This window comes from Monodelphis domestica, chromosome 7 (genome assembly GCF_027887165.1).
Source record: "Monodelphis domestica isolate mMonDom1 chromosome 7, mMonDom1.pri, whole genome shotgun sequence".
In the NCBI taxonomy this organism is placed as follows: Eukaryota; Metazoa; Chordata; class Mammalia; order Didelphimorphia; family Didelphidae; genus Monodelphis; species Monodelphis domestica.
The window spans coordinates 135,528,308-135,555,499 of NC_077233.1; the positions used below are offsets into that span (position 1 = coordinate 135,528,308).

Here is a 27,192-nt window from a genome sequence, read left to right on the forward strand (position 1 = left end):
AGGGTCATATTTTGGAACTTGATCCCTAAGGTCCTTGGAAGCTTTAATATTCTCTATTCTGGGGGGCAGCTGGGTGGCTCAGTGGATTGAGAGCAAGGCCCAGAGATGGGAGGTCTTGGGTTCAAATCTGGCCTCTGACACTTCCTAGCTGTGTGACCCTGGGCAAGTCACTTAATCCCCATTGCCTAGTCCTTACCACTCTTCTACCTTAGAACCTATTGGTTCTAAGATGGAAAGTAAGGGTTTAAAAAAAATTCTCTATTCTGTGCTATAAGAAGATACCTCTGATGGCTTTTGTTCTAGTGCCAAAGGCTCTTTGAATTCTAACATGGTTTTATGATCTGTGATATCACGATCCCCTGTTCTCCATCCATCCACTTCTTATATCAAACCCATATCCACTCTGGGTTTCTCCTTCTGCATAGCTTCAGCCACTACTACAACCAAGTTAAACTGAGTGACTCTGGGAGCTCAGTAATCATTTATTAAATCATTTCTATGTGCCAGGCATTGTGCTAAGTGCCAGGGATACAAATAAAATAAAAAGATAGATCCTGCTCTCAAGGAAAATGCAATCTAATGAGGGAAGACAACACATAAAAGGAAGCTAAAGGGTAAGGGCAGAGTAGGACAAAGGGGGCAGGGTAGAAGCTGCCTGGCCTGGAGGTGTGATGAAGAAGTCCAAAGAAATCCAAAAGCTGTGTAGCTGATAGGGGGATCATACCTATGGGAAGATTGTACCAAGCCCCCTTTTTAAATAGAGACCCTGGAATCCATGATCCAACCCTCTAGGCAGAGTCAGAGGGGCAGAAGATACTCGTGAGATGTGAGTACTGAAGCAGATTCAATCTTGCAGGATAATGAGATTTCCTGATGATGAGTTTCCTGGGAAAGACTTATGTGCCTGGTATTCAGGGCCTCCCAGACCCTTCCAGGTGACCCAGCCTGTGGCTTGGTCTCACTTTTCCTGCCTTGCTATTGGAAAAGGCAGTAGACACATATACTTTAAAGAAGGGGCTGTTTACCTTATGTGGCGAAGCCCTAGAGAGAAAGGGAGAAAGGATAGAGCCATCACCTTAGCCACCTACCTACCTGTCTAGGTAGCTAATGAATCAGTTATCCATCCCCAGGTACAGAACAAAGGCAACATGTTTCGCCAGGGATAAAATAGAATAATACAAGTCTGAGAGTCTTGGCATTTCTTCCCTGTTTTGTAAAAAGTAAAAGGGCTGTGGGAGCTGGAATCGGCTTTAGTCATTGTCAGAACTAAGCCTCCTTGCCCCCATTTTACAGATGAAGAGAGAGCCAAAGAATGGATCTTTTCCCAACTCATGTGCTCAGACTCCAGTACTTCTGGGTTCCCCACACAAAAGGTGACAGAAGTTCCTGAGTCCCAGAGTCAGAAGTGACCAGAGGACAACCCTGTTATTTTTTTTAAACCCTTACCTTCCATCTTGTAATCAAAACTGTATATTGGTTCCAAGGCAGAAGAGTGGTAAGAGCTAGGCAATGGGGGTCAAGTGACTTGCCCAGGGTCACACAGCTGGGAAGTGGCTGAGGTTAGATTTCAATCTAAGACCTCCCATCTCTAGACCTGGCTCTCAATCCACTGAGCCACCCAGTTGCTCCCCAACCCCATTATTTTGTATTTGATGAAACCAAGACTCATGGATGTGAAGTGACTTGCCCAAGTTCATAGAAGTAATAAGAGGCAGACCCAGAATCTGAACCCTGGTCCTCTCACTCCAGATATGACATGCTTTCCTCCTTATCAGAACTGTTCCTTTTTTGTGTCCAAACATCTCATCTACAGGGATTTGATCCCAATCAGGTCTTTAAACTTGTCTTCTGAATCCAAACTTTATAATCATTTGTCCATCGTACCAGGCTTCCTGTCTTGTGCCTGCCCTCAGGACCTGTGGGAATTGGAAGGAGGTTACCTTACCCTGGTCCTTCCTCCCCAGACAGCTGGGGATAGGGGGAGCTAAGCCAGCTTAGTGCACAGGTAAGGAATTTCCTCTTGGGCATCACAGCCTCCACTGCCCTCCTGCCTTCAACTGGCCGCCTCCTCAGAGTGGGCTGGCTCCACAGACTTGAGTGCCTTCATCCGTCCCAGCCTCTGCAGCATCTGTGGAGCTGTGAAGATAGCAATGCCGGGGAGCCCCCGGAGCTCAGGCGGCAGTTTCCCCCCCTGCTGGCACAGCTCTAAGGCCCAAACCCAGCTCCAGCCTGCCAGCCCTAAAATTGTACAGTACAGACTTCATCCACAATGGTTCCACTCTATATAGTCCCCGTCTAACTATCAGCTTCCTTCTCAGTGGAGTAGAAAAGAACCAGCCTCAGGGATAAGGAGGCCTGCGAGTGACCTTGGGGAGGTCCCTTCCTCTCTATGCCTCAGTTTCCTTGTCTGAAAAATGAGGCTATTGGGCTGAATAGTCTTAATGTTCCTTCCACCTCTGGCATTCTGGGGGCACGTCTTGCTTGAACATTCCAGGCTTCTGCAAGACTAATGTGAGAGAAAATGTCAGAGTGGTCCTAGATGGAGGTACAGGAAAAAAGCATGAATATTTGCCCCTCCTCCCCAGCTCTTTCATCTCTTGTTACTTCATCAAACAAGCATACTATTTGTGACTTCATTAAATAAAGTAGGATCTCTTCATCCTTGAATCTTCCCAGAGAGTCAGTCAACAAGCATTTATTAATCACTTATGGTGTTCCAGGCCCTGTGCTAAGTGTTACCTGGGATCCAGGTAAATAAGGCAGCCCCTGTCCTCAAGGCACCTATACTCAGGTAACTCAATATTTGTGCCACACACTGAGCTAAGCTAGGTGAATCAAGCACAGAGTCTGGAGTCAGGACAGTCTGAGTTCAAATCCAGCCTCAGACTATGACCCTGGGCAAAACCCTGTTTGCCTCAGTTTCCTTATTTGTAGAGAAGGAAATGGCAAAGAGTCCAGGATCTTTGCCAAGAAAACCCCAAATGGGATCACAAAGAGTTGGACATGACTGAAACGAATGTAGAATGTGAAACTGAGCTAATCACTGGTGATACAAAACAGGGAAAAAGATAATTCCCTGCCTTCAAAGAGTTCACAATCTAATTGGAGAAGACAGCACATTAAAAGGAAGCTGAAAAGTGGAGATGGGGGAGGAATGAGGCAGGAGAGTGTGACTTACACAGGTAAATATGAATATAGAAATATAGTTAATGTACTCTATATATAATGATATATATAAATTATACATAAAGGTGAATACAAAATAAAATTATTGATCCCTCCCACTAGATATTGATATCTTCCTCCTTAAATCTTAGAGCAGTCAACCAAGATTTATTAGCTTTCTATGGCACTTTAATAAGGTCTGACCATACCAAAGGAAGGCAAAAATAGAAGCAAGCCCTGCCCTCAAGGCATCCTAATAGGGAAAACAACATACAAATAACTATGCATACAAGATGTATACAGTGTAACTAGAAGATATTCTTAGAGTGAAAGGAAAGGCCTCCTGCAAGAAGTTGAGATTTGAGTTGTCTTTTTTTTTTTAATCCTTACCTTCCATCTTAGAATCAATGCTGTGTATTGGTTCTAAGACAGAAGAGTGATAAGGGCTAGGCAATGGGGGTTAAGTGACTTGCCCAGGGTCACATAGCTAGGAAGTATCAGAGGTCAGATTTGAACCCAAGACCTCCCATCTCTGGGCCTTGCTCTCAATCCACTGAGCCACCCAGCTGCCCCCTTGAGTTGAGTTTTAAAGGAGACCAGAGAAGCCAGGAGGTAGAGATAAAGGGGAAGATGAGGAGAACATTTTAAAAAGAAAGGCTAACCACTGAAAAGGCATGGAGTCTAGAGATGGTTTGTGGCCAGTTTCACTGGATTTTTAGATTATGAGTAGAAAGTTAGAAGGGGTCAGTAGACTTTTCTGTTGTGCCATGGAGGTAATAGGGAGCCAATGAAGTTTATTGGGCAGGAAGAGAGGATACCATAGTCAGATTTTACTTTAGAAAAATCATTTTGAGAGATGAGTGATGGATTGAAGTGGGACAGGGACACCAACCAGCAGGGTATTATAATAGTTCAGATGTGAGGCAAGAGAGCTTACATTAAGGTGGTAACTCTATGAGTGGAAAGAATGGGATATATACGAGAGATGTCGTGAAGGTAGAAACAACAAGATTTGACAAGAAATTGGATATGTGGGACATTCGAGTGTGAGAGAGGAGTTGAGGTTTCAAGCCTGGATGCCTGGGAGGATGGTGATGTCTGACAGCAAAGAGAAGCACTCTGCCTGGCTTTCTCATTTGCTCCCATCACACTCTCTCTTGTTTCATGCTTATTTGTGTATGTGTCACATCCTCCCTAGTAGACTGTGAGTTCCTTAAAGACATAAACTATTGAGGTTTGGGGTTTTTCCCTCCATCTCTATATTCCCAACACCTCTTTAATATGAACATTCTCCCAGCAGCAGACAGCTCCAGATCTCACAACACCACCCAGCCTTCAAAGAGTCAAAAAGGTGTGTGACCTTGAGGACAACGGAGAGATCCATGATGGGAACAGGGAGACGGCAGTGGATTTCCAAGGATGACCTACATGCAGGAATGCTATGAGGGATATCATCCAGGAAACCTATTTATTGAAAAACAGTGTCTGTACCAAGAGTGAGGGATAACAGATGGACAGCCTAAGTGCTTCACTGGTGATCACAAAAGAAGCTCTCTATCTCTTCAGGTAGACGATCTATGGGAGAACATGAACAAGAATTACACGGGATAGGGAGTGGAGAAGCAGGAATCTACATTAGTGGTTATTGTTCAATCATGGCCGACTCTTCATGACTCCATTTGGAGTTTTCTTGACAAAGATACTGGAGTGGTTTGCCGTTTTCTTCCTCCAACTAATTTTTTTTACATATGAGTAAACTGAGGCAAATGGTTTGCCCAGGGTTCCATTGCTAGTAAGTATCTAAGGTCAGATTTCAACTCAGGAAGATGAATCTTACTGACCTCAACCCAGCATTCTGTCCACTACACCACCTAGCAGCCCATATCAGTGGAGACAGTAACTAGCTTTAACATGGCATTTTAAGGTTTGAAAAATTCTTTACAAATTTTGTCTCATTTGATCTCCACAATAGCCTGGCAAGGTAGATGTAACTATTATCATTCCCTTTTTATAGATGAGGAAACTGGAGCTAAGAGAAGTTAAGTGGCTTGTTCAAGGTCATACAGCTAAGAAATGTCTTGATACAGGATTTGAACTCAGATCTTCCTAACCTCAAAGTCAATGCTCAATCCACTGGGGCACCTACATCCATTGAAATACTTCAGGAGTTCCTTAACATTTAGCATAGTACCTGGCACTTAGAAGACATTCAATAAACTTTCTGTGAACTAAATAGAGTCTTGAAATGTTATTATCATCTGTGGTAGGTAAGGCACTGTGCTAAGTCCTAGGGATACAGAGGATAGTGTGATAGAAGAGAAAGATCCCTGACCTGGAAATGAAAGAGTCCTGGTTCTCATCCTGGCACAGTCACCATTTAACTAAGTGACCTTGAGCAAGTCACTTCTTGTTTTGCAACCTCTGTTTCATTACCTGTAAAAAAGGGATAATAGCTTCGTATGACTATTGTGAAACTGGAATAGTGAATGAGGAAAGCCTTTGCAAGTTGTAAAATTCTCTACAGATTAGATTATTCTTACATCATGAAAGACTTCCAGCTTTGTTATGGAAGACATATGGTAAATACATGTAAATAGGGAAGATTCCTATAAATGTTACCAAAAAATTGTGTTAGGTCAGAGACATATCAGAGGGCTTGGGGAAACGTTTGAACATTTTGGGCATTCCCTGAGTCAGAAATAATTTAGAATTAGGTAACTCTTAAAATAAATAAAATTGGTTTTGGCAGACTAGTGCCTAGACCCAAAGAACATGATTAATTTTTTTCTTCTACACTCACTACTCTCAAATTCCTCATCCCTTGTCCTAATATAAATCATGCCCTGCTAGAATCCTAAGTTACTTCCACTATCCTCGTTTTCCATTCCTACCCTCTGTACTATGAAACACTATTAAATCAAGTCACACAGTCATGTTAATGGCTTGATCCACTAAAAATTATCTAATGTTATCTAGGTCCTCATTGCTACAGCTCAATCTTTTTATTCTTCACTAACTTACTCTTTCACACTCTTTGTAGCAGCATCTACTGACTTTCCCCCCCTACCTACACATAGACTTAGGTTTACCCCATCCTTAAAAAACCTCTACTTGACCCTGCCATCTTCTGAAGTTATTTCTTGTCTCTTCTTCCTTTCATAGCTAAATTCAAAGGAAAAGTAATCTACATTCATTATTTAGCTTCTTCACCTCCTACTCAATTCCTTGACTTCTTCTAATGTAGATTCCAAACCTTCTAGCCTACTGAAACTTCCCTCTACAAGATTACTGACTATCTTGTTCAAATTGATCAATTTTGTTTTAGCATAACACACAAACCCCATCTAACTCACAATTACACCCCCACAACATGCAATCCCTGAAAACAGTTAAACATAAAAGAGTGATTATGGTTGATAGCGATTATAACTTTATACTTTAGAAGTTTACTATTTGTTTATAAGGAAGGAAGAGTTCTATGCTTTGACTTTCCTAGATTAGTACAAACGACCATCATGAGTAGGCTGGCCCCTAAGTGGTAAATTCTTCGGCCATAGCAACCTAAAAACAAAAGAGGGAAAAGGGCTTTTTGTCCCTCTTGCTTCTGTAGAATCCTGAAAAGGTGGCAGAGGGGGCAAAGGATCATACAATTTTGAGATCATTTATAAAAATTAACTGTCAAAACTCTAAATGGGAGATCTTTCTCCTATGACCAACAAGCTAACATTGAATTCTATTAACATTCTCGCTGTAAATGAAACCTGCAGACAAAAGGAAATTTCAGGTAATTGGGAAGATAACTCATTGAGTTCTCTTTGGTGTGCCAAATAAAGGAATTGGCAGTATTCATTCTATCTTGTGTCCAAAGGCAGCAAGAAACATCATTTCAGGAGGCATTTGATCATCTTAATCTGCAGTAATCATTACATTTTCCAAAAGGCCACTATGAAATTATCTTTAGCTTATCTGTCAACATCTCTTGCAGAGAATAAGATAGTACAACATTCTCATGAAGGACTCAAATTAAATTATCGTATGCTGAAATATTTGGTGACTTTAATGAAAAGTAATCATGGGGCACATGGCAAAAAGCATATGTTGGAAAAATATTTCTCAAGATTAAGTAATTTTAAAGGCCAGAAGTTTGTAGGTGTGTCTATATATCATAAATACTTTCTTCAAAGAGAGAGTCAAGAGGAGGACATGACAAAGCAGTGAATAACATCACAAAAACTGAAATTGATTTCATTTTAACAGATTAGAAACATCTAGTTACTGACAGAAAATAATTTCCATATAGTATGACAGTCATCCTGTGACAATAAAGATCAAGCTCAATATTGTATTATAATAAAAATATAAAAATTAGAAAAAGTTTTGGTGTACAATACAAATAGTTCATAAGAGACCTACTTAAATAAACTGTTGTCATAAAAAAAAAATAGGAAATAGATCAAATAACAGGCATTGAAACAAGCTTTCTCCATTTCCTAAGGGAGCTTAACTGATATAAACCAAACACCACAAAGAGAAGTTCAAAAGGGTCCAGATCTTTTTGCCAGGTACAGAAATATGGCAACCAAAGCCAATATCGGGTTCAAATAGAAAACCCTTTTGTAAAAACTTTCAAAAGGTTAAATGAATGAATAAAAACACATTTATTAAGCACTAATTATGGGCCAAGCATAATGCACAAAAAGAAGGCAGTTGAGAAAGTATTGATTACTGTCCCATATGACTACTTTGCCATTCCCACCAAATCTCTGGAAAATAATATGTGCATTCAAGGGCAACTTTAGTGAAGAAAATGAAGAAAGAATAGAATTCCTTTATTTTTTAAATGAATTTATTCACAAGTGTCTCAGTTCCTCTCTCCTTTCTCCTCATCATAGAAGATAGAATTTCCCAACTGATATCTGTAAAAGATCATATACTTACAATCCCACAACTGATTGAAAAGTATAGAGTACAAAATCATCTCACCGTAGTTGTTTTGTGGTTAACTGTGATAAAAAGCATTTTCTTTTGCAGAACAAAATGTTGCTTTAAAAGCTCTACTCATGCACATGTTAAAATCATACATGATTCCTTGAAAGAAAGAACAACAAAATACCCACTGAGCTGGTTCATCAGTTATGTTTTTGGACATTGCAGATGAACAATGAGCTCGGCCCAAAATTGAGTAGGAAGAAGAAAGAGGGCTAAATTGCCTTTGGGGAATTGTGCTGTATTCTTGAGAACTCCAAATTTCACCCTAAAACAAAGGCCAAAATTTTTAACACAATTATTTTTCTGATAAAGCTACATGTCAGTCAGTGAACTATGAAATTGACATTGCAAGTCACCCAAAAGACAATAAAGAATTATAGTGTGTAGCATTATTTCAAAGATAAATCATTTGCATGAAGGATATCATCAAAGAAATGTATAACTGGAAAAGGAGGTAATCTAGTCATGTAACAAGAGCAAAAAATAACAAATGAGCCTTGTGTAATAAGACCTCTCTTTCCTCTGCTTTCTTGCCTAAACTTTGGACATTTGTGTATATAATCAATGATTCTACCACCAACTCTCTCCTTGGCATCTCCACCTGAGTGGCCAATGAACATCTCTAATTTAACGTGAACAAAATGGTACTCATTATCTTCTTGGTCTCTCCTCCTACATTTCCTATTTCTGTGGAAGGTTCTTCCATCCTTCCATCTATCCTAGTTTTTACCTCCTAGATATCTTTGATGCTTCTTTCTTTTTAATCACCTGTATCTAATTATGTTGACTTTACCGCTTTCATCTATCCTCTTCTCTACACTCAGTATAACCCCCTTAGAGGAAACTCACTCTACCTCTTGCCTGAACTACTACAGTAGCCTCAGGATTAATCTCCCTTTTTCCCCATCCTCCTTCACATAATTGCTAAAATAATCATCCTTAGGGGCAGCTAGTGTCACAATGGATAGAGCACTAAATCTGGAATCAGAAAGACTTGAGTTCACATCTGACCTCAGATACTCATTTATTGTGGGACCCTGGACAAACCACTTGACCTCTGTTTGCCCAAGTTTTCTCATCTGTTAACTGGGCATAATAATAATAATAAATAGGGATAAAAGGTTATTGTGAGGATCAAATGAAAAAGCATTTAGCACAGTACCAGGCACATAAGTATTATATAAATGTTAGTTGTTATTATTATTATGGCATGGGATACTCCCATGCTCAAAAATCTTCAGTGGTTCTCTGTTGCCACTAAAATACAATACCAAATGCCCAAATAGAATCATAGTTTTAGAAATAGGTCTCTTTAGAAATGATCTAGTTCACCCTCTCATTTTACAGAGGAAGAAACTAAGGCCAGAAAAGGTTAAATGACTTTTCCAAGTCTTTGCTTCTTAAAATGTGTAGCTTCTTTCAGGGCTCATGTGTCATACCTTGGAAGACTTTTCTTGATTCCCCTGGTTGTTAGCTTTCCCTTCTCCTCAATCTTTGCTATGAATCTGAGCTATATCCACCAGTCACCTATAAGCTCCCTGAGGACAAAAACTACTTTGGTTTTTGTCTTTGTAACTTCTTTAAAGGTGTCCAATGGTAATTCACACTTTTTTTCACAAAGTACTTTCCTCACAACTCTGTAATGGAGGCCAAGTCTTTATTACCTCATTTTACAGATGAGGAAACTAAGACTCAGGTTAAAAAATTTCCCCCAAATCACATGGCTAGGGAAAAAACAGAACCAGAATTCAAAATAGGTCTCCTGATTGGAGGTCTTTCCTTTCACTCCTCTATATTGCTTTTCTACATGCTCAGTACCAAATCCATCTATAGGATTTAAGAGGTAAGAGAGCTTGCTGTGGGCTAGGATGATCAGGGGAGACTTCTGGGGAGAGGACCTAAGCTGATCCAATTTTCCTCAATGCCTTCCCTTCCTCATTAGTCTTATAGATGAGAAAACTGAGGAAAAGGAAAGAGAAATCACTTGGAAGTGAGATTCAAGCTGCACACAGTAATAGAGCTCTCTGTTTGAAGGACAGTGAATAATTAGGTCTAGCTACTGTAGGATATTAGCATATGGGAACACTGGAAGATAAGGGTGAATAAGCAAGGTGGGGCCAGACTGCCCAGGGTGAGAGGGATTTAGATGCCTGGCAAAGAAGTGTGCACAGGACAAAATAGGGGCAGCTAGTGACTCAGCTGTTTTGGAGCCAAGGCTGAGAGATGGGAGGTCCTGGGTTCAAATCTATCCTCAGTCACTTCTAGCTCTATGACCCTGGCCAAGCCACTTAATCACCCCAGTTAGCTAGTCCTTACAGCTCTTCTGCCTGGAACTTGTACTTAGTATCAATTATAAGACAGAGGGAAAGGTTTTTTTAAAGGACAAAATAGAAGGCCTGGGTCTTGCTGTCAAATCACTTTTTTTTAAACCTTTACCTTCTGTCTTAGAATCAATAGTGTATTGATTCTAAGGCAGAAGAGCAGTAAGGGTTAGGCAATGGGGATCAAGTGACTTACCCAGGGTCACCCAACTAGGAAGTGTCTGAGGCCAGATTTGAACCTAGTACCTCCTGTCTCTAGCACTGGTTCTCAATTCACTGAACCACCCAGCTGAAGTTGTTTTTGTTATAATAGTAAAGACAGATACCGCATAGATGAGGAGTCCTTAATCTGGGATCTGTGAATTTGTGTGTGTATATGTCCGTGTGCGTATGTGTTTATTTTGCTGTTTTTCAATATAATTGGTTTCTTTTGAAATCCTGTGTACTTTATTTCATACCTTCAAAAACATTATTCTGAGAAGGGGTCCATAGACTGACTTCCCCAGATTGCCAAAGGGGTTCAAAACCCAGAAAAAGGTTACGAGCTCCTGATTTAGTCTAACTTCCTTAATACCCAGAGGAGAAAGCTAAGTAATATCCAGAGCGAAGTTATTTGCTCCAAGATACATAGGAAATTAGTAGCTAAGCTGCAACACCTGACTCCTGGCTCAGAGCTCTATCCATTCATTGCACCATGTGGTTGCTTCCTGATGAAAATGACCATAGACAGAGGCAATGACAGCCCCCAGAGAGGAAACATTTAAAATTCAGAAAAATTCAGATGATCGATTTCAGGAAAATCAGTTGCAGTAAGCTTAGGGTAAAGGACAATAAAAAAAATGCTGTGGGAAAGAGAAAGAAAAGAAGTCCTAGAAATCTGGATGATCTTTGAGGAAATTGTCCCACGAGCCAAAAAGTTGATTGATTACCCCAGGGCAGAGAAAGGAAACCCAGCTGGAAGCATAGACCAAAGGCTGAAATGAAGGCTGGTGTCTCAGAGAACCTGAAACAGCAATAGGAATGCAAAACGTGTGGGAACCAAACCAGGTCGCCCAGGAAACGAGGAATCAGCCTTGCTTATAGGGTCAAGATCAAGAAAGGCAGAACTAACAAAGGGGAGTAGGTTTCCAAAGAGATAGAGAATAATTGTAACAGGAAGGCAAAGGAACAGGTAAGCTACACACACACACACACACACACACACACACACACACACAATACATACATCTATCTCACAGCTAAAGAGAGAAAGGTATTAACTGCTGGTATTAGAAGTCTGTAAGCTTTTAATACTTCAAAGAGTAATAATAGCTCATCCTGAACTCATTTGTCACTTAAAGAACTCATCAGAGTAGGCACTACTTCTGAAGAGAAAGAGGGTGAAGGAAAAGTCATTAGAATGAGGAACCCACTGGTGATTTATTTCATAGGTGAGTTTCTTCTGCTCTGTAACACTTAATCCTTTATGGAATACCTCAATGGATCCATTATCTAATAGGATGGACCTCTCTCTCCCCCACTCCCACCAGGACAGCTTTGAATCCCCACCACAGCCTGGCCTCTTTTGTCCATGTCCTTTTCCATGGAGGATGCTTCTAAATCTGCATCTTGGGACTGCATCATGCCCATCTCTTTAGCCTAGGTGGTCTCCCGGGGAGCATTACTGCTATTAGCAACATCCATAGTGAACTTTGACTTTGGGAACTCTTTTCGGATAGATATGCCCAGTGACTGGAAGAGATTTCCCCTGAGGAAGAAGAGAGGATTGAGGGAATTCAGTATGTCATTTCTTTTCTTAGCTTCATCATCAGTCTTGAAATCAATAGCAGATTTGCCTGGTAAAAGGAGTTAGATGATACTGACTTTCTCTGTTTTTCAAATGGTCTATCAAGTGTAGAAGTTACTTGCTCTTTAAAAGTGTGGTCAAATTCACTTGGGACTCAGTATTCTTTTGAATGTTTGGTCCAATGTCTCCTTCTAAGGGCCTGAGGCAACTTATTAACCATTGCCCAATATAGGAACAGAATGGTGAACTAGTCCATTTCCATCTCAGTCAGAAGCATCCATGGTTTTAAATTACAACAGAAAAGACGTGGGTGAACTATTAGGAAAAATAATGTATTTTTAGTCTTTTAATTACTAGACCATAGGACCAAGGAGGCCTTTTAATCAATCTCCATTCTTATGAAGTATAAAGTCTCCTATACCTGGATTGTTTTTAGCATATAGCAACCTTAGTCTTATAATATAATTTCACCCCATATACCTCCTGCCTAACCTTAGGTGGGCATGGAATAATGACAGTGTTAGAACCCAAAGGGATCTTAGAGATCATCTTGTCTTATGCCCTCCTTTATTTTTTTTTAAACCCTTACCTTCTGGCTTGGAGCCAATACACAGTATTACCTTCCATCTTGGAGTCAACAATGTGTATTGATTGACTCCAAGTCAGAAGAGTGGTAAGGGCTAAGGCATTGGGAGTTAAATGACTTGCCCAGGGTCACACAGCTGGGAAGTGTCTGAGGCCAGATTTGAACCTAGGACCTCCCATCTCTAAGCCTGGCTCTCAGTCCTCTGAACTACCCAGCTGCCCCCTTATGCCCTCCTTTAAAACTGATGAGACTGAGGTCTAGAGAGGTCAAATAATTTTCCAAGATCAAAAAGCTAGTTAGAGGCAGAGTACAGACTTGAATACAGATCTGACTTAACAAGGTCTCTTTCCACCACTGGAAGACTTCTTTCCTGGGTAGTGTGAATATTGGATTTAGCTATCTCCTGATTGTAACAATGAAGGTACTTTGCTCTTCCTTTATAGTGAAGCTAGAATTTTAAGCTACAATCTATTTTTAGGTTTTAACTACAAAAAGGTATTAAGTAACTACAAAAGGTGAACTTAACAAAAGAGTATTTAAGTAATCCAAAAAGATATAATCTAACCAAAGAAGGTGAGAACTAAAAAGAATGGACAGTCCTGGAGAAAAGCATCTGCTATGATTGGTAGACGTCTTTAAATAGATGGAAAAAAGACTGAAAAGGGACAGAGAGTCACCTGGGCTTGGAGTAAAGGATGGAGGAGCAACTAGAAGACCAACACCCAGGCTTCTTTTAAACTGTTACCGTTGGTGAGTGAAAAGCTGACAGTGACCCCGCCGTTCTGAACCTAAGAGTATACAAGGGTCCTGATGGCGAAAATTTCAAGAACCACTGGGAATCTCAGGACAATAGAGGGATGGGCTCAGAGCTTTGGTGTAGAGGAATTGTTCTGGTGATTTAAGTATAATGGATTGGGAAGAAGAGACCTAGGTGAAAGACTGGAGGCAGGCTGACCAGAAAAAAAGGCCATAACAATCCAGGTAAAAGCTGATGATAGCCTGGCAGTGGTGATGAAGAGGAAAAACAGATTCAAAGACCTTAGAAGAATCAATAGGATTTAGAGGCTAAAGGGTATAAGGAGAAAGAATGACTAAAATGTCATATATAGAGATTTTGAAAAGCCTGCATGATGAGGTGAATGCCATTCATAGAAATAGGCTTTCCCCCCCTCCTTTCCCCTACTGCCCCCACAGTGTGTTAGAGAAGGAGAGAGAAGAGGACCAGGATATAAAGAGAAGAACTTAGGGCCTAGAACTTGAACAAGACTAGGGGTAGAGATAAAAATTAAGAGAGTAAAACAAATATGCAAATAATGACTTAACAGATTGGAGTCAGAGGGGTAAGAGAAGTTAGATTTCCATTTTAAATTATACTCACTTGAACAGAATATACAATGGAGAGAATAAAAGAATGAAAGCCCTTCTCCTTAAACCACAAATTCAACCTCCAATGGCCCTTTTAAATACCATTTTTTCACATCATAATCAATTCTAGGTATAGCTACACACATATCCCTTTGCCCCCAGAACTAAAAACTCCCTTAGATCAAAGAATAACAGTTAAGCAAAAACAATCAATACAGTGACCAAGTCTGATCAAAGTATGTACTAGTCTGCCCTGGTATGCTTCCCAGTTTCCTTAGAGAAGGAATATATTTTATTATCTTTTCTCTGGGACCAAGATTACTTATTAGAGACATTCAGAGTTTCAATGTCCTTGTAGTGTTATTTTCATTTATGTCGTTGTCAATGTATAATTTATTCTGATTATGCTTGCTTTACTACACATCAGTTCAAACAAATTTTCCTATGTTTCTCTGAATTTCTATTCATCATTTCTTACCACACACTAATAATTCCATATATTTATGTTCATACATTTCCCAGTTGATGGGCACTCATTTTGTTTCCAGCATATCATTAAGAAATCCAGAGCCACTATGAATATTTTGGTATATTTTGGACATTCTTCTTGCTGACTTTTACCTCATTGTGGTATATAATGGAATTCATAGGTCAACCTTTGACCCTAAGTTTGTACATTTTAGTCACTTTTCTCATGTAATTCCAGATTGTTTTTCAGAATCAATAGTCCAAGCCAGAGCTTGATCAATAGTATGAGACAGATTCATTTTGATTAGACTAAGGCATCTTCTTACCCAGAAGGAATAGTTGATATGATTGACCTATCACCTGAAAGAGGGCAGAGGCCCCAAGGGGAAAAAGTTACAAGAGATATACACCCAAGGTTTGGCCATCAGACACCTTTGAATACTAAGCCTCAGTCTCTTTGGCAAATTTGTTGAAACCTCTGACTTCTAGAGGGTAGAAGAGTTAGAGGTCTCTTTCTCTCTGCCAATAGCAGAGCAGATCATAATATACTAGACTTCCTTAATGGTAATTCCATGTTTCAAAAAGTGGAGAAATCCATGGGGGGGAATTGCTATTCTTGAGCCCTGATTCTCACCAGGAGGAAACTGTAGCTGGAGTGGAAAGATGGGAACTTTAGGAGGAAGTGACCACTCCATCTAAGAATTTGTAATAGAAAAGGAAAAGAAAGCTTAGTCTAGTGTTCAAAGGAAAAATAGGTAAGATCCCCTGGACTAAAAATTTTTGGGGAAGTCACACCAGAAAGCATAAGAAACTATTAATGAAATTCTGATGATACAAAGAACAATTCTGATAAGGAAGAAAAGCAGGAGTTTTTGATGTTGATACACAAAGAATTCATTAACCAACTTAAAATTTTAAAAGATGTACACAGGGGCAGTTTAGTGGCTCAGTAAATAGAGAAGCTAGGCTTGGAGATGGGAGATCCTGGGTTCAAATGTAGCCTCAGACACTTCCTAGCTGCGTGATCCTAGGCAAGTCACTTAACCCCCATTGTCTAACCCTTAATGCTTTTCTGCCTTGCAACTGATACTTAGTATTTGGTCCTAAGAAGACAAAAGGTAGGGTTTAAAAAAAAGACACATACAAAAGATAGAAGCAAGGGCAGATTATGGAGAGTGAATGAATACATGACTTGGGTCCTGTAAGAATAGGGTCAGAAGTGTTAAAGCTCAAGATATACTGATGCAATCTGAAAAGCCAGAAGCAACCAAAGGTTTTTGTTTCTTTTGAATGGTTTTGTTTGTTTAGCTTTATTGGGATAAAGATGAAGACCAAAGAAGAGATGGGACTGCTAATAGGGATGAATGGGAAAAAGATTATGGGCAATGAGGAGATGGTAGAACAGGACTAGCTCATACGCTCTCTCAGTTTTCTTTGCTAAGGATAATGATCCTGGGACTAAAGAAGAGAGAGCAAAAATAGGTAATTGTGAATTGAAAGATAATTAGCAAATAGGAACAAGGGTAACCAAGCAAATATTAAGCACCTGCTATATGTCTGGGACTGTGCTGGGACTGGCTTTAAAAATATCCCATTTGATGGACAGCTGGATAGCTCAGTGGATTGAGAGCCAGGCCTAGAGATGGGAGGTCCTAGGTTCAAATCTGGCCTCAGACACTTCCCAGATATGTGACCCTGGGCAAGTCACTTGACCCCCATTGCCTAGCCCTTACCACTTTTCTGCCTTGGAGCCAACACACAGTATTGACTCCAAGCCGGAAAGTAAGGGTTTAATATATATATCCCATTTGACCCTCACCATAATCCTAGGAGGCAGATGCTATTATTTTCCCCAATTTTTACCGTTGATCTGTCCTTGATGACTTCAAATCAGCAGGCTCAGATGAACTGTTTTCCAGAGTACCAAGAACTGACAGATGTCATTGTTGAGCCTCTGTTGGTGATTTCTGAAAGATCTCAGAAAAGAAAAAAGGTCTTCTAAGGACTGCAGTAGGGCAAATGCTGTACCACATTTTGAAAAGGGGAAGAGAGTGTATCCTGCTGATTACAGGCCAGTGAACTTGACTTTGATTCTTGGCACAAAATTATCAAACCTGTCATTAAAGAGGCAGTTAGTGGACATCTAGAAAAGGAACCACAGAAAGCCAGTGTTCCTATATCAAGAACAAGTCATTCTAGACCAGTGGTTCTTAACCTGTCTAATGCCGTGACCCCACAATACGGTTCCTCATGTTACAGTGACCCCAAACCAAAAAATTATTTTGGTGGCTACTTCAAAACTGTATTTTTGCTAAAGTTATGATTCAGAAAGTAAATACCTGATATGCATTATGTATTCTCATTGCTACAAATTGAGAACCACAGTTCTAGACTAAGCATATTGGCTTTTGACAGGGTTATTGGATAGATAAATCACAATGTTGTTTTAGTCAGTGTTTACCTAGATTTTTGTAAAGAATTTGATAAAATCTCTCATGGTACCCTTGTAAAAAAAGATGGAAAGCTAAGTGATAGATCATTTTTCATTTATTCAGTTAATGTTTAAAAAACAGATACAGAGGTAGCGAAGTGGCTCAATGGATAGAGAGCCAGGTGTAGAGATGGGAGATTTGGGGTTCAAATATGAGTGTGACCCTGGGCAAGTCCCTTACTCCCAGTTGCCCAGCCCCTACCAGCTCTTCTGCCTTAGACCAGATACTTAGTATCAATTCTAAGACTTCAGAAGTTAAGGGTTATTTTAAAAATTAATTTTTTATTTTTTTTTTAAAACAGATTCACAGCCATTACTATGTCATCATAATTCTCATCATAATTTTCCTTCAGAACAAATAAATATGTAATAATTAACAATAATAATACATGTTAAGGACAATAAAACTAAAAATCTATACACATATAAAGTTGATATCCTTCTTGAATTAGAAAGTAATGCTTCCAATAAACTTATAAAAGGAAAAAAGGCACTTGGTTAAAAGCTAAGGAATAATAGATAATAAGACAGATGGATTCTGAGTTGGTTGAATGGCTGGCCCCAAAGAGTAATCATCAGTGGTTTGATGTCTACTTGAAAGGCTGTATCACCTTAGAAGAGCATCACAGATTCTAGGCTTAACCTTGGGCTGTTCCAGTGACTTGGATAAAGGCAAATGTGGCATGCTTATCAGCTCTGCAGATGACACCAAACAAGGAAGGAGAGTTAACACTTTGGATAACAGGATCCAAAGAGACTCAATAGCCTAAAATAAGGTGAAATATGACAAAGATAAATGTGAAGTCTTACCCTGGGGTTAAAAAAAAATACAATTCTTACACTATCCCTTTCTACTCCTTTGCAGAAGTCAAGGTCCATGGATGGAGAATATTTCATATAGCATCATACTTTGGGGATATGCAGATTAGTTTTGCTAGAGATTTTTCATTCATATTTTTTATTTTCTTAAATATTGATCTTTGTTATGAGAGAGTTTGGGGGAAGAGGGAGCAGGATACGGGGATAATGTAGAACATATATATCAATAAGTAAAAATCTTATTTTTTTTTTAATCAGTTCCTCAAGTATAAGATAAAAGAGACATGGTTAGATGGTAATTCACCTAAGAAAGAGCTAGGGCTTTTAGCAAACTGAATAAACTGAGTCAGCATTTGATAAGGCAGTCTAGAATCCTAATGTGACCTCAGACTGTATTAAGAAGAACCTAGTGTTCTGACCGAGGCAAGAGATCATCTGTCTCTGCTCTCTCTCAGTAAGATCCTGTGTGTGGTCAACATAACCATGTTCTCTAGGCACCACATTTTAGGAACATCAGTAAATTGGAAAGAATCCAGAGGAAGGTAATTAGGATTGTGAAGAACCTCAAACTCTTCCTGTATGAGAAGGATTTGTTTCTCCTGGAGAAGAAAAATTTTAGGGCAGTGGGATGGTGGTCTTCAAGTGTTTGACAGCCTGCATATGGAAGAGGGATTAGATTTGTTTTGTTTGGCCCCAGAGGGAAGTAATAGAAGCAATGAATAAAAGGAGCAAAGAGAGAGAGCTAGTCTTGATATAAAGAACAATTGTTGTTATTGTTCAGTCATGTCTGACTCTTCGTAACCCCATTTGGGGTTTTCTTGGCAAAGATATTAGAGTGGTTTGCCATTTTATTCTCCAAATAATTTTACAGATGAGGAAATGGAGGTAAACAGAGTTAAGTGACTTGCCCAGGGTCACACAGCTACTAAGTATCTGAGGCCAGAAAAATTAGTGTTCCAGATTCCACACACGGCAACTATCAAATGTTCCACTTAGCTGCCTCTAAGTAACAATTAGAGCTATCCAAAAGCAGATGGGCTGTTTTGGTAGTCATGAGCTCCCCTTTACTAGTAGTTGTGTTGTAGAGAGGGAGGACTCAGATTCGAGCTAGACTAGATGGCCTGTGATGGGGCAATATAGTGGTTTGGGAACTAGAGTCAAGAAGACTTCTCTTTCTGAGTTCAAATCTAGTCTCAGATACTTATTAGATGTGTGACCCTACACAAGTCACTTAACCCTGTTCCCCTCAGTTTCCTCATCTGTCAAATGGGCTGGAGAAGAAAATAGCAACTCTAGCATCTTTGCCAAGAAAACCCCATGTGGTGTCATGAAGAGTCAGGCATAACTGAAAAATGACTGAACAACTGAAAAAATGACCCCTAAGATCCCTTCTTATTACTTAGATTCTCATTAAGTTTGGCAGTCTCACATAGATGGGGTCATCTGCCACCCACAAGTCAAGCAGCATTTAAAAAAAATTTTAATCTTTTTATTTATACCTTTTGTTTAACATTCACTCATAATGTTATACCAGTTGCTGTGAGGGTCCATGAGATAATGTTTGTGTGTGTAAAATACTTTGTAACCCTTGCTATGTAAATGCCAGCTATTTTTAATGTATCCCTTCTCCTTCTGCTACACAAAGAGCCATCCTTTGTAGCAAAAACTTAAAAAGAAGGAACAATAATTAAGCTCAACAAAACTAATCAATACATTGACAAGGGCTGACTGTATAAGCAGCATTTCACTTTCATAGTTCCCCATCTCTGCTATGGCATGAAGGGCTAAATTTTCCAACTCTTCAATGGGACCAAGTTTGGTTATTATAATGATTTAGCAATCAGTTTTATTTCTTTTATTCTTTTGTTTATATTGATGTAATCATTATTATGTATATTGTTTCCTATTTACTTCACTTAACAGATTATTTTTTTCTCATGCTTCCCTGAATTCTTCACATTTATCCTTTCTTCTAGTCCACTAATATTCCACTGCATTCATGTACCACAGTCTAGCCATTTCCTAGTCCATGGCCATCTATTTTGTTTTCCATGTCTTTGCTACAAAGAGAGAGAGAGAGAGAGAGAGAGAGAGAGAGAGAGAGAGAGAGAGAGAGAGAGAGAGAGAGAGAGAGAGAGAGGAGAGAGAGAGAGAGAGAGAGAGAGAGAGAGAGAGAGAGGGAGAGGGAGAGAGAGAGAGAGAGATGGATGGAGATATGGATGAATGGATAGAAGAGAGAGGGAGGGAGATGGGTGGACAGAAAGATAGATAGATAGATAGATAGATAGATAGATAGATAGATAGATAGATAGATAGATAGATAGATAGATAGATAGATAGATGGATGGATAGATGGATGGATGGATGGATGGATGGATGGATGGATGGATGGATGGATGGATGGATGAATAGATAGATAGTTTCCATTAATACTTTGGTATATTCCTAACATTGGGATCTCTGGGCCAAAGTTTGTGGTTATTTTTGTCAGTCCTTCAGTATAATTCCAAATTGTTTTCAGAATGGTTGAACCAATTCAAAAAGCTCCACCAACAGTCTGTTAGTGAGCCTATCTCTCTGCAGCTCCTTCAACATTGACAATTTCCATCTTTTGTCATCATTGCCAAATCAGCCAGTTTTGGAGAATATAATGCACGCACTCACTCCCATTTAAATCTCCAGAGAGGAAGTGATAGGGACAAAGGAACCAAGGTCATAAGCGGCCAGTCCACCCACATTGTCCTGGAAGCACATAGGCGATTGCCCTCTCTGAATTGGTACCCAAGGATGTGGCAGTAGTTCTGGACAGGGGCTTGGTCCAGTGGCTAGATGAGACATGAAGGTTTGGCATGGGGATAAGCCAGTGGGAGGGGATAATACCTCTGGGCACCTTCAAGTTAGCATGTCCGTGACCATAGGAGGGAGGGGGCAAGCAAGCAGTTGGAATCCTGTAACCAGGAGGCTGTGCCGGGCATCCGTGTAAAACAGCTGAAGGGAGAAACCAAAATAGATACAAATGAAGAGCAAAGTCTGGTCCACCCTCTGTCTCTCTCCAAGGACAGGTGGTGCTCCTCCACACGTGTGCATCCACATGCGTTCACACATGCAGAGGCTCATGGGTCTCGTACATGCATGTCAGTGCTGGAATAAGAGTGCCTGAGGGTTCTTGGAGAGAAGGGTCTGCCCAGGATCCTGAAAGTGGGTGAGGAGGGGTCCACATGGTAAATAAACACAGGCACATACTTACCGAGATAAGCATGTCTCCTGTCAACTCTAACCAGGTTTGAGGGCCTCGTGGGCTCAGAGCATCAGCATCAAACTTGGAGATAAGTAGGAGAGTTTTGACTTTGGTCCCCCCAGGAGAAGGCAGGCTTGGACTCCTCCCATGGGGACCTTTCTTCATGTTCATTTCTATGAGTCTGACTATGTAAAATCCCAGACAAGACAGTTAAATGGCTAAAGGGTTTAAAAGTGGTCTTTCAGCCAGAACCCTGAGTGTGGGCAGCAGAGTGCAATCTGGAGTCAAGAGTCCCTGGGTCAGTTTCTCCTCTGCCACTTTCCTTCTTTGACCTTGGGCAAGTGATTTCTGGACCTAAGTTACTTCTTTGTAATGGGGGCTTTGGGGAAATAGAAAGGATAAGATAATTGGAACACTCAAACTAGATGATCTCTAAGGGCCTTTCCAGCTCTAAATCTGTGATCCTATTTTTTTTTTTAATCATCTCAGGGGTAGCTGAGTACCTCAGTGGATCGAGAGCCAGGTCTAGAGACGGGAGGTCCTAGGTTCAAATATGGCCTCAGACACTTCCCAGCTGTGTGACCCTGGGCAAGTCACTTAACTCCCAATGCCTAACCCTTATCACTCTTCTGCCTTGGAACCAATATACAGTGTTGATTCTAAAATGGAAGGCAAGGGCTTGTTTTGTTTGCTTACTTGCTTGCTTGTTTGTTTTTAAATCATCTGTTGGGCCTTGCTTTCTATCTGTAAAATGAAGAGGTTTATACCAAATGCTCTCTAAAATACTCTCTGTCTCTAGATCCTATAATCCTTCCATTGTCCATGAAGGAAATTGGGTTAGAAGAGGAAAGGGGGCATGGTTTAGAGTCTGCCAAGTGCTCTAACAGCATCTAACAGCTCACGATTACTTTGACAATGTAGTGAGCTCCCCATCTCTGGAAGTGTTTGAGAAGAAGCTTTGTGAGGGATTCCAAAAAGGGAATTCCTCCATAAGCTTAGGAATTGAGGTTAGATCTGCGTTTCACAAACCAGGGGCTAACATCACCCAAATTTTCAGCAGGATGAACTGTGTGGCTCTGTACTGCCTCAGCCAGGAGCTTTGAGGTGGTGGTGGTTTTTAAAGCCTGCATGTTTTAAGAAGCAAAAATCTCTGGTAGTCAAAGATTTACAAATCCATTCAAATGGGCTTCCTTCCTACATGGCCTTCCTCTCATCCCAATTAGAGCAAGGATAGGACTATCTAGTCATTTCTGTTGTGACGTTTCTCTTCTGAGTGGCTGAGTGAGAGGTGGGGAAGGGAAAAGTCCTGGGGAATGACCGTTCTGTCTTAAATTGGGGAACTGAGTAAAAAATGAGCTTTGGTTAAATGGCAAAAAAGACGTTTAGACCAAATGCTCTTGAAAATCGCTTCTATCTCTAGGTCCCATGATTCTTCCATTGTTCCATAAAAGAAATTGGGTAGAAAGAGCAATAGGTTTGGAGTCAAAAGCTCTGGATTCAAATCCTACCTCCTCTACAGCTTATGACTTTTTTGATCTTGGCAAATCACTTCATATCTTTGGGTCTTACTTTCTCCATCTGGAAAATGAAGGAGCTGGGCTAGGTGGTCTCAGAGGTAACCTCTAGTTCTGGGATTCCCCTGCTGACTCTGGTCTCTGCTGATCTCTGTATGACCTGTCTCTGTGAAGACAGAAGGCTTTTGTCCCTTGTGATCTGGACACAGTAGGGAAAGGGGGGGAGGAGGAGGAGGAGGAAGAAGAGGAGGAGGAGGACTGGCTTTTCTGAGAGGACCTGACTGGCTATTCTCAGGCACCAAATAAAAAGACCCCAGACAAAGAAACCCTGCAGTGTTGTTGTTGGCCCTGTGGGGCCCTGGTGTGGTACTGATGGAAGGAGGCCATTGAGAAGGAGTCTGGGAGCTTGTACAGCACAGCGTGGCCCAGAGACCACTTCTGTTCTAGGGGCAGTAGAAAGGGGTTTAAGGGTCTTGAAGCAATGGGGGATCCCCGAGAGGCCTGAGGAATAATGATGCTGTATTGGGGACAGAACCCAGACCATAGTCTGCACACCCCAAGAGCCAAAGTGTGATGGAGCTTTTGTCCCAAGCCTGAAGTTCTCAGCCTCGTTTCCCTGGGTACCAGACTCACCATTGTCAGCTGCCTCAGACACCATCCTCAATAATATTTCACAGGAATTAAAATAATCCTCTCTTCCCTTTCTATATCACTTCACAGTTTACAACATGCTTTATAGACAACTGGATGAAAGTAAGGAATATGAGTGTTGTTATCGTTTTTCAAATAAGGAAACTGAGACCCAAGTGAATAAGTGGTTGACCTGGAATTCAAAATCAAGTCATAGTAACAGAGCTGGGAAAGACTCCAAAGGCTATCTGGTCTTATTCCTTGATTTTACAAAAAAGGAAACAAAGGCTTAGGGAAATCTACTCCATACTGTGTCTCTGAGGCTATCCAAGTATCTGGACCTTGACTAAGAATAGAATTCTCAAGGAAATCTGCCCCCAAATAATTCTGTATGAATGTCCAGATGGCCATTTGGCTATTCATTCCCTGGCTCAGAATTGGGCAGACTAGAGCCCCTTCCACTGATCCAACAGTAAATCTGAGATAGTCTCGGAGAGAAGGAAGATATCTATTCTGGGGTCAACTAGCACTTCCTTCCATCAAGCAGGCATGTTGTCAGGAGTGCACTGGGGTCAACTGGAACCAGCACAAGCACATTGTTCATTTCTTTTTCTTTTTTCTTTTTTCAAACCTTCACTTTCTGTCTTAGAATCAATTCTAGGTATTGGTTCTAAGGCAGAAGAGTGGTGAGGGATAGACAATGGGGGTTAAGTGACTTGCTCAGGGTCACAAATCTAGGAAGTATCTGAGGTTAGATTTGAACCCAGGACCTCCTGTCTCTGTGTGTGTGGCTCTCAATCCACTGAGCCACCCAGCTGCCCCACCCATTGTTCAGTTCTAACAGGAGGGTTTATACTTCAGAAATGTGACAAAACTACAAATCAGGACTCATTTTTTTGTTTTGCTCCTTGACTAGACTTAACAAAATGATAAGAGAAATGCTAATTATGCCAATCCAACTTTAAAATGTGTCGTGGATACATTCTTTTCACAGAGAGCTAGTTGTTAAACATTTACTAGCACACCACAGCATGTACCCCAGAACAGAGTCATTAAGGATTTGTCTAATGACAAACCATTCGCTTCATCCCTGAGGAAGGGCCTAAGCCTCTCCCAGATCCCCCAGCTGACCTTCCAAAGGAGATGAGAGCAGCTGTGAAGCCCTCTCTCCATCTGTCTGTGTCTCTGACTCTACTTGTCTCTCTATCTGTCTCTTTCTGTCCCTCTATCTCTGTGTGAGGGTCCCTCTGTCTCTTTCTGTCCCTGTCTCTGTCTGTCTTTCTGTGTATCTATTTCTGTCTGTCCCTCTGTCTCATTCTCTGTCTGTTTCCATCTCCTTCTGTTCCTCTTTGTCTGTGTCTCTCTGTCTCTGTCTGTCTCTCTCTTCTCTCTCTGTCTCTGTATATGTGCATGCTGAAACAGGTAAAGAAAATGGAAAGACAGTTGTTGCCCCCTAGTGGTTTTTTTGTATGAAGGTCCTCACCCCCACTTGCCCAGGGCAATGGACAGAAAGTTGTTTCAGCACCCACTGGGTGGCCACACTCACCCGAGGCTCAGACTTATGGGGAGGCCTGAGCCCAGGGTAGAGAGGCATCCTTGGTTCCAAGCCAAGAAACTTGGCTGGATGACTCTGACCCTTGTCTCTCCGCACCGCAGCCTGCCCTTTGGGGCGAGTGGTATTGCTGACATCCCATACAAAATGAGGCACACACGGTGTCCCCCCAAGTACCAAAACCTGCCAGCAGCACAATAAATCCCTCTTCCAATAGACAAACAACATTGAGGTACCCCTCATACACAGTGGTACATATACCCTATGCTATATTCCATCCACATCAAAACACAATATCTGGGGGCATGGCTGACTCCATGGATTGAGAGCCAGGCCCAGAGACAGGAGGTTCTGGATTCAAATTTGGCCTCAGAGACTTCCTAGCTGTGTGACCCTGGGCAAGTCACTGAACCCCCATTACCTAGCCCTCACCACTCTTCTGCCTTGGAACTGACACACAGCATTGATTCTAAGACGGAAGGTAAGGGTTGAAAAGCAAACAAAGAAATCAAAGCTGCCACTCTCTCCCCCACATATATGTGATATCTTGAGAGAAGAATGGGGATGGGGCCATGACTTTCAGATCATAGATTAGAGCTAGAATGGGCCTTGGAGCCATCTAGTCCAATCCCTTCTTTTTTTACAGAGGAAGAAATGGAGACTTCACCAAGGTTGCAGTGTTCCTCTTCCCTCTGGGAAGCAAGTCCGTGCTCAGTTTCACTGATCTCTCTCCCTTTGCTTCTCCACCGTCCTCTTTTTTCCGCCTCAGAAGAGCTCTGAGCAGGTGGAGCATCCACTTACCAATGGCTGCCCTTGGGGCTGCCCTGGCCCGTCTCTGTTTGATTTCTCTGCCCTCCCCACAGGGAGAAGATGAGCGGCGGCTGCCCAGAGCAGGAGCCCCCCCGCGCGCTGGCCTGCTGCAGTGGCAGTGGGGTGCCCCTCCTCACCGAGGACATGCAGGCCCTCACCATCCGCACACTCTCGGGCACGGATGTCAGCAAGCACTATGACCTCATCCGGGAGCTGGGCAAAGGCACCTACGGCAAGGTGGACCTGGTGTCCCACAAGAGCACAGGTGGGTTCCCAGCTGCCCGTGCCTCAGTGTCCTTGGGCATGGGACGGGGCGGATATGTGTTTATACAGAGAGGGCACACAGATCCGGTACTTGCATGCCAGTCAGCCGCACACACCAGGGTGGGGGGATAGATTTGGCAGGGTTATAACTCACATGTGTTAGGGGGCACCTGGAGTGCCATCAGCAAAGGCATCGCCCATTGGAGGTCTGAAGGATGGGAAACGGGAGGAAGAGGAAGGAGAAGGGCCAAGGGCAGGCCAGTGGCACAACCACACACATGGAGACACCCCCACAGCACTGTCTCACTTTCAGGGACCAAGATGGCTCTGAAGTTTGTGAATAAGAGCAAGACAAAATTGAAGAATTTCCTTCGGGAAGTCAGCATCACCAACACACTCTCCTCCAGCCCTTTCATCATCAAAGTCTTCGATGTGGTGTTTGAGACCGAGGACTGCTATGTCTTTGCCCAGGAATACGCACCTGGTGGGGACCTCTTCGACATCATCCCACCCCAGGTATCCCCTTTGGTCCAGCTCCAAGCCTCCTCCCCCCTGGAGCTAACATCTGGGGGACACTTCAGCCCAGGCTTCATCTTCCTTCCATTTTCCCCACCTCTCCCCCCCACACCTTCACTGACCCCACAAGGAGACCCTCGAGAGCTGAGCTGGACCCCTGCAGAAGAGGCAGGTCAAAAGAAGGGTGCCCCATTTCTTTGTGAGCCCTTCATTTCCTCTACCTCACAGGAGCCAGTATCTGTAGGACTCCTCCCCAGAGTCCTGACCCATAGGTGAGACCCTGCTCAATAATAGTTACAATAAGGGGGCAGCTGGGTGGTTCAGTGGATGGAGAGCCAGGCCTAGAGAGAAGAGATCCTGGGTTCAAATCTGGTCTCAGACACTTCCAGTGACCCTGGGCAAGTCATTTCACCCCCATTGCCTAGTCCTTACCACTCTTCTGCTTAGAACCAATGCATAGTATTGATTCTAAGATGGAAGGTATGGGTTTATTAAATAATAATAATAGTTACAACAACATTGATATGGTGCTTTAAGGTTTATAAAGTGCTGTAGGTACATAATTTCATTTGATCCTCACAAGGACCCTATAAGGTAGATATTATTTCACCCATTTTACAGATGAAGAAACCAAGACTGGCAGGTTAAGTGATTGCCCAAGATCATACAACTAGTGAG

General features: G+C 41.6%; 1 protein-coding gene across 3 annotated transcripts in view; it reads left to right on the forward strand.

The window, feature by feature from the left end:
• Positions 1–27,192, forward strand: part of SBK1 (SH3 domain binding kinase 1) — a 123,972-nt gene that overhangs the window by 90,414 nt on the left and 6,366 nt on the right. For all 3 annotated transcript variants that reach the window (XM_007499471.3, XM_001364688.3, XM_016424205.2), the window contains 2 exons: positions 25,788–25,999; positions 26,312–26,514. In XM_007499471.3, coding sequence (XP_007499533.1) covers positions 25,795–25,999; positions 26,312–26,514 — 408 coding nt within the window. In that variant the 5' untranslated portion in view covers positions 25,788–25,794. The remainder of the gene's footprint in view (positions 1–25,787; positions 26,000–26,311; positions 26,515–27,192) is intronic.